This window comes from Malus domestica, chromosome 12 (genome assembly GCF_042453785.1).
Source record: "Malus domestica chromosome 12, GDT2T_hap1".
Taxonomy (NCBI): Eukaryota; Viridiplantae; Streptophyta; class Magnoliopsida; order Rosales; family Rosaceae; genus Malus; species Malus domestica.
This window is the reverse complement of record NC_091672.1, coordinates 13,363,300-13,370,598: the sequence shown is the minus strand read 5'-3', so window position 1 is coordinate 13,370,598 and position 7,299 is coordinate 13,363,300. Positions and strand designations below refer to the sequence as shown.

General features: G+C 36.2%; 1 protein-coding gene across 2 annotated transcripts; it reads right to left on the bottom strand.

Moving 5' to 3' along the window:
• Positions 1–2,651: 2,651 nt before the first annotated feature.
• On the bottom strand, positions 2,652–6,942 carry LOC103448257 (phosphatidylinositol 4-kinase gamma 8-like). Of its 2 annotated transcripts, XM_029098494.2 has the most exons (4): positions 6,737–6,942; positions 6,602–6,644; positions 5,207–5,315; positions 2,652–4,714 (listed from the first exon to the last, which is right to left on the bottom strand). In XM_029098494.2, exon 4 carries the CDS (start codon positions 4,615–4,617, stop codon positions 2,965–2,967), a length of 1,653 nt encoding a protein of 550 aa, XP_028954327.2. In that variant the 5' UTR covers positions 4,618–4,714; positions 5,207–5,315; positions 6,602–6,644; positions 6,737–6,942; the 3' UTR covers positions 2,652–2,964. The 2 variants fall into 2 exon arrangements, with proteins under 2 accessions (XP_028954327.2, XP_028954328.2); XM_029098495.2 differs by lacking the exon at positions 5,207–5,315.
• Between the last annotated feature and the right edge of the window lie 357 nt (positions 6,943–7,299).

The window sequence follows — 7,299 nt, the reverse complement described above, 5'->3', positions numbered from 1 at the left end:
ATCCTTAAATTGAATAAATCAAAAGAAATTTAAGTGAGAAAAATAAACGGGAATGCACTGAAATCATTTCCCTTGCAGTATGCATGCATTAGATTTGTTTATGTGTTTACTGTAGCTATATGTTGATCTTGGATCGAACAAACTGGAAATCGAACATTCTTACAGGGCTATTGATCCCCTACATTTTCTTTACCCTTCCTTCAATATTGTTTTACATGTTGAGGTTATTTTCTACACATAGTTACCATACAAGTTATATATTTCCTATTGTCCGTGTTTTTTATTTGTTCTATTCCCTAAAAATCTTTATTTTTCAAGGGGAGAGATTGGAAAATGGATTGCTCTCGTTACGTTGGCATATAAATAATCCACGTAACAGTGCCCGCCGTTGTGTCTTTGCCGGCAATTATTTCAATTATTGGAATTGTCACATCCCAGCCCGGGGCGGATCATTTCCCGGGCCCGCTCCACCACCGTAGCACGATATTGTCCGCTTTGGGCTTACCATTCCCTCACGGTTTTGTTTTTGGGAACTCACGAGCAACTTCCCAGTAGGTCACCCATCCTAGGAGTGCTCTGGCATCCTTCTCGCTTAACTTCGAAGTTCCTACGGAACCCGAAGCCAGTGAGCTCCCAAAAGGCCTCGTGCTAGGTAGGGATGAAAATATACATTTAAGGATCACTCCCCTGGGCGATGTGGGATGTCACATGAATGGTATAAGGACTTAAAAATTTTAAATATGGAAATGGATGATGAATTGTCAAAAAAAAATTTAACGGTGTTTAATTGTCAAAAAAAAAATTATAAATTTTTTTTTTTAAATTTTCAAGTTGTTAAAAAACATGTAGACGGGTGAAAATGGGTAATGGTAAAAAAAAAAAAAACTGATAAATGGGTTAAAAATGGTAAATGGGTATTAAACGGTTACGGTTAAATAGATATGCGGTTATGGGTATGGTTAACCGTTTATAAATGGTTATGGGTATGGGTATAACCGTTTAGGCAATTACCCAACGGGTAAACGGTTATGCAGGTATGAGCATAAATGGTTATGGGTAAATAATTGCGGTTACCCGCCCGCCATAACCGTTGCCCATCCCTATGAACTGGGTTTTGTTAAAAAATTATTGGGATTGTGAAATTGGTGTTAAAGAAGCCATTATTGAAAGTCCAAATCTTGGAGGAAGAGTGAGGAGTTGATTGAGTGTTCGAAAACAATGAGTGAACGGAAATTTTAGATTTAAAAAACACAATAAAATAAAAAAACAAGTCGGTTCACGTATGCTTCAAGGTAAAGCGATGGATAATGTTTTGAAGTCAGATTAAAAAAATATCGAGAATATTGAACATGATGCAGTGTGGGCTCGTGGGTTGTGAGCGTATGGGTCGCTTTGCGCTTTGTTTCTATGGGACTCTTTGCGTTTTGTTTGTATCAAGATTCAAACTTTTGAGAAAAGTGATTCACATTGGAAATGTACCCTAAATTCAATTATATGATAATAAGTTAAGGACTTTACACATGTTAAACAAAATTAGTTTAATATAAGGGCAAAAATTATTGTTTAAAGCTAGTTCATAAATATGTCATATGCATAAACAATAAGTCCAAGGAATATGTAATTAAGAGAATGTGATCTATAGAAGTTAGATTCATCATATCATTCTCTTTTGTACACATTGTATAGCAAACATGAATAAACTGTTGCAACTAAATCTGTGCAACTGCGTAAGCGGTGGTTGAGCACAAACTCGAGCAACCTACAAAACAATATACAATCGTAAGCCAGCATAAGACTGCAAAGAGAACTTTTTAGGATGGAATCCTCGTTCTAAGCCGGGAGAATCCTAAAGGATATCTAGTAAGTAGATATTGCATCCTCTTAGGAGTTGTGATTACTTGCGGCTCAAGCCTATCCCTAGATTGTAGGGATTCCAAGACTTATAAGATTTGATTGTGTCCATATCCGGATTAGATCATGCATGTTGCGGAACAAGCATAGTCACCCAGCGGAGTCGCTTGGACTCTACCTAGTGGCCCAAAGTAGAGTGATGGTGGCACCTTGATCCGTCTGATATAGCTCTGCTCGGAGCTGGTGAGTCCATGACTGGACTTCTGAAGTAACAGTATTCGGATTAGACTTACTCAGGCCCTGGAAAATCATGGTCTCATAATTGCCCCTAACTATCTGTCTGAGAGGCAACCTGCTCCTGTTGAGGATGGATATTGTTACCAAACACCATGCATTTCGGAGTAAACTGGAATATGTACCGTTTAGCCTTCAAATTCCTTGCGAGCAAGTCCGAGTTAATCTCTCTTTCACTCTCCTATTTTTACTTCTTTTAATTAGGGTGGGCATTCTAGTGGGTTTACTTGTCACATCCCATTCCAATTTTAATCCTATTTTATTCCCTAACGCTAGAAAATTACAAAAAACGTCCTTGGCGTTCTACTAGGTTTACAGACCAACTCTACTGAAATGGATAGGGTTGTAAAATTTACAAATTACTTTTGGATAGAAACCCGACCACCCATCCGATAGGTGAGTTGGGTTAGATAAATTATTATTAACTCGATTGAAATTGATCACCCGAATCTCAACAAATTCTTATTTAACTCAAAAAGAAAAATAGTAACTTTGGAAAAAAAAAATAAAAGAAAAGAAAACTTGTTAACAATATCAACCGTCTGAACAATTCAATAATTCCCAAGCAAAAACATGTGCAAGAGAAGCAATTCTATGTCAGTGCAGCAGGGCAACAATACAAGATAACGTAGAAGACTGACAGGTGCGTACATAGAGAGGAAGGATGGCGTTTCCACCGATCTCAACTCCTCCTTTAGAGGTTGTACCTATCTATGGTACATTGGTAAATCGGTAAAACGGTATGTATTTATTTACAATCTACTCTATCTATCATCATTTCATTTGGTAATAATGTACAGTCACTCCATAAGATTAATCTCAGAAGTTGCAGGAAGTTCCCAACCTCAGTTTCGAGCTCAAGCACTTGTTGCCCTCCTCCAGTTTGTGCGCCAAAAACTTGTCAAAATGGTCCAAGAACAATTCCCATTCGTCTCCACTCATGTCTCCAAATGATATTGCTCCCCGAGTTTCAGAACTGAGGGTCGCTGCTGAGAAACTCCCGCTCTTCATCAAAACCCCTACCTTACGACCGCGACCATCACTAGTAGTTCCATCATCACCAACATTGTTGCTGCCTGTTATAGTGTTTCTATCATAGTTGTCAATGGTTTGATCATTTTCCTCGAATAGAGGAGACAGAGATGCATCGGCCAACCCAGTCATTGATCCCGCTGATAAAAACCTTGACATAATAATTTCGGGATGGCTCGGAAGATCCATATTCTCATTAAACCCTTCTTTATTTTCATTGTCAAATTCAAATATTTCAACTTCTCCGATTTCTCCTTTCTTCTCGTTGTCTCTAGTAGGCATGGCATTCTTAACTTGCATGCACAAATTCTCCAATGTACTCAATGTTTCTTCGTCGGCACAGAACTGCCGAGTCATCATTTCTCCTATATCAGCAAGACAGAGCCCTGAAGCAGCAGACTGCTTCAAGAAGGTGGTGCATAGCACAAGAACACGAATAGCAGCCTCCCGGAAAGAAGGAATCTGAGTTCGTAGAAGCTCCGCATCTTTGTAGGGGTCAAGTTTGGATATGTACTCGATTTCAGACTCGGAAAAAGGAACTGAAGCTTGAGGCCAGTGCAACCATTCGAAATATGGATCATCAAGCCACTCAGGAAGGCAAAGACCATGGTCAATAGGTACAAGCTCAAGCACCCCAGCTGCATAGTTGTGCTGCTCATATTTCTTAACAAGCATGTTCCCTGCATGCCTGTCAAGATTCAGGAGTCTTACATCAAAAATTCCAATACGATGGACAGCAGCTACTGAAAAGCCTGAAGAACCTAACTCTCCAGCATCAAAGTCATGATCCACGAAGCGCTGCAGAGAAGCAATCTTATAGGGTGAAGCTGAAATTGCGCCTGCATTTTTGTTAATGTGGAATGCAACATGAGAAATTTTCACTAAAGCTGTTGGAGGAACACCAGCGAATCCACCGTGGTCAAGGAGATATGCTGCCAATTCTCGGATTCCAGATTCACCAATCCGAACTGAGCGTTTCAAACCAGGTTGGCCCAGCATCCTGCCTCCGAGACCCTTAGGATTATTGAAAGCTAAAGGTTCTTCATCTATGGGCTTTGCCACAGCAATATTGTCGCCATTTTTGCTACATAAGTAGTAGGCACCGCCTAGTCCACTTGACACTGGCAGGAGGTCGGCACCAGACGCCATAGATATGGCAACCTCGACTACAAGAGCATGTACCCTAGGTATCCTACTGCCACCAACAATCTCAATTCTTGGATTAGTGTCAAAATCTTCCTCCGATGCAGTGGTTAGGGATAGACATGGGGTGGAGAAGCTTTTATGAAAATTAGCATCACCGAATGCATGTTTTAAGGAGTGGGCAAGAATGTTATAATCAAGTTGAGTGTAGGACTGTAATCTGCATCTCTGGGATCGGCTAAATGTCTTGAATCCGTGATGCTGATCAACTGCTACAGCCATTTTGACAATTCTCATGCAAATAAGAATGGAAGCAGTGCATGCCAGAGGCTCTTGTTCCTCTCAAAAGATTCCCTGAGAATTAGTCTTCCTCGGCAAGTTAGGTTACATAAATCTGCATATTTGACATAAGCACAACTAAATTAAGATCAATTTCTAACAAGAACAATATGCATTCTATAAAATGTTAGCAACAATAACGATATCCATGTCACGAAAGTCTGAGCAACCACAATTAATTTGGCATTCAATTCGAAAAATCAACATTCTAAAACGTATCTTCATTTTTTTTTTCTGGATGGTAGTAAACTAATTCAGATGTCACTCGAAAATATTCTCATTGTTGTCCGTTCATCAGAATGCATATCTTCAGAAAGTTATCTTTCTAATTAATCAACAAGTCAAGTGTTAATAACTGACACGATCATATGTCCAATGTTAAAAACTGTGTAACTTGATATGATTATTTTTTTTCCTGAGCAAATCTATTGAACGAAAGAAAGAAAAGAAATTAAGGTTTAGGAGAGCAAGAGAACATTAACATATAAATTGTGGAAATAAAAGAAAGAAAGGCCATGTACAGAAAGACGTGAATTAATGATCTGACCGGAGAGTGGCAAATATGCTGGAACGAATTCAATGCCATAATTTGTGAATGACCAAAGTTACACACCAACTTGTCTCCATTTCGCATCAATACGTTACGTCACAACCTCCTGCATGTATATATATATTTGCTTTCATTATTTATTTCTGGGAGACTTTGGATACGGTCCTTAACTATGACTATTCTTTGATTGAAACCTTGTTGGTTTTTAATTTTTTATCAAGGTCCCTGAAATTAATGTGATAATTTATTTTTATGTACGTTACTATATTTTTTAAATTAAAAATTAGAAATTTTAGTTGTTTATATAAATGAGATTTTAAATAAAAAACCATAATTTGTGGGACTAAAAATATTAAAATATAAATATACTATTGCGTGTGTGTGTGTGTATATAAACATGAGTACATTCATCAAAATTAACCAAAAATGGATACATTCTTCAAAACATGGGTACATTCTTCAAAATCACAAAAAAAAAAAAAGATATTAGGCTTAATAACATTAGTAAATTTCTTCAATTAAACTTGACATGGATACATTTTCAAATCAAAGAAAAAAAAATTAATGTACCCATATAAGTTTAAAAATGGATTAGAAAAAAAATGAATAGATTTTATATAAAAAAGGTACATTTTACATATAACAAATTGACATATTTAAGAATGAATACATTTTAAAATTAAAAAGTTTTACATGAATGGGTATATATAATTAGCATGGGTACATTTAGCCAAATAAAAAGTACAAATAAAAAAAATATGGGTACAAATACAAATAAACTTTAAAAAATATGGGCACAAAAAAAAATATATACGGGTACAAATTAAAACTGAAAAGAAAATTGGTACAAATTAAAAAAGAATTACAAATTAAAAATGGGTACAAACTAAAACTAAAAATATATGATAAAAAAATTTAGTCATAAATATAAGGGAACTTTAACGAAAAGCACCGGGTATTGTTCACTTTAACGAAAAACCACATTTTTACACTAAAAAGTCAATCCTAGTACTATTCACTTTACCCTTTATTTTGTCCTTATCATTAAAACTCAAAATTTTCAAGCCATTTTCATTAGTTTTCCTTAAATATAAATATACTAATTGTAACATTTTTAACATGAATATATTTAGAAATAAAAAAATATTTTATTATTGAAATAATTAATGATGCTATTAATACTCAAGGACTTTGATCAAAAATTGAAAAAGAATAGGATTTTAATCAATGGAGTAGCAAAAGGAATGATGAAAACCTAATTTCTCCTTTATTTATTGATAATAATTTCATTACATTCCAATTACCAACCCAAAAAATCACAACGTAACACCTAAATAAAACCAACAAACAAAATATACAAGTAGAGATAAAAATTTGAATTGAAAAAGCAACCTATATTTCCCTCGCTCCTCCGCACATAAATCGCCACGATAGTCTGAAACATGCACAACAATTTATACGTAAGGAAATCGAGAGAAAAGAAGAAATCGACAGAGATGAACAAGTTGCTGTAATTGTAGTTGTTACCCTGAACACTGGTAAGGCATTCAGGGAGACGAACAGAAGGGGGGGTGGGGGGGGGGAGCGTGAGAATAGAAGAAGAACAAGTTTTTATCCCACTCTGGTAATAAAAAATGTGCAATGCTATTTACTACTTTCAACCACCCCCAATCCAATCTGCAGCGCCCTAACCTCTCGTTGGCTCCCCTTCTCTATTCGATTTCGATACCCCAACCTCCTTCTTCTTCCTTTTTTTTTTCTTTTTCTCTTTCTTTTTCGTGGTTGATGGTTGATTACTTGATTTGGCTTATTTTTTGCTCCTGCTCCGCCGCCAACGCTTGTCTATTTCTGAACTCAACCTTTTTCTGTTTCACGCTTCTAATCTTGTACCTGGAAGTTAGAAATGGACGTTCCTTTTGAATCCCATCATTTGATCATGTTGAAATTTTTATTGGGTATTTCATAATACAAGTGTTTAATATCATTTGATCATATTCTAAGCTTATTAAAGCTTATTTTGGTATAAAACCTGATTTTCTATAACTTATTTGTTATAGTTGTTGAAGCACAAGTTTAGTGTGTTTTATATT

Excerpts from the sequence above, each read along its gene's own strand:
- LOC103448257 (XM_029098494.2), bottom strand. The coding sequence starts at position 4,617 with ATGAGAATTGTCAAAATGGCTGTAGCAGTTGATCAGCATCACGGATTC.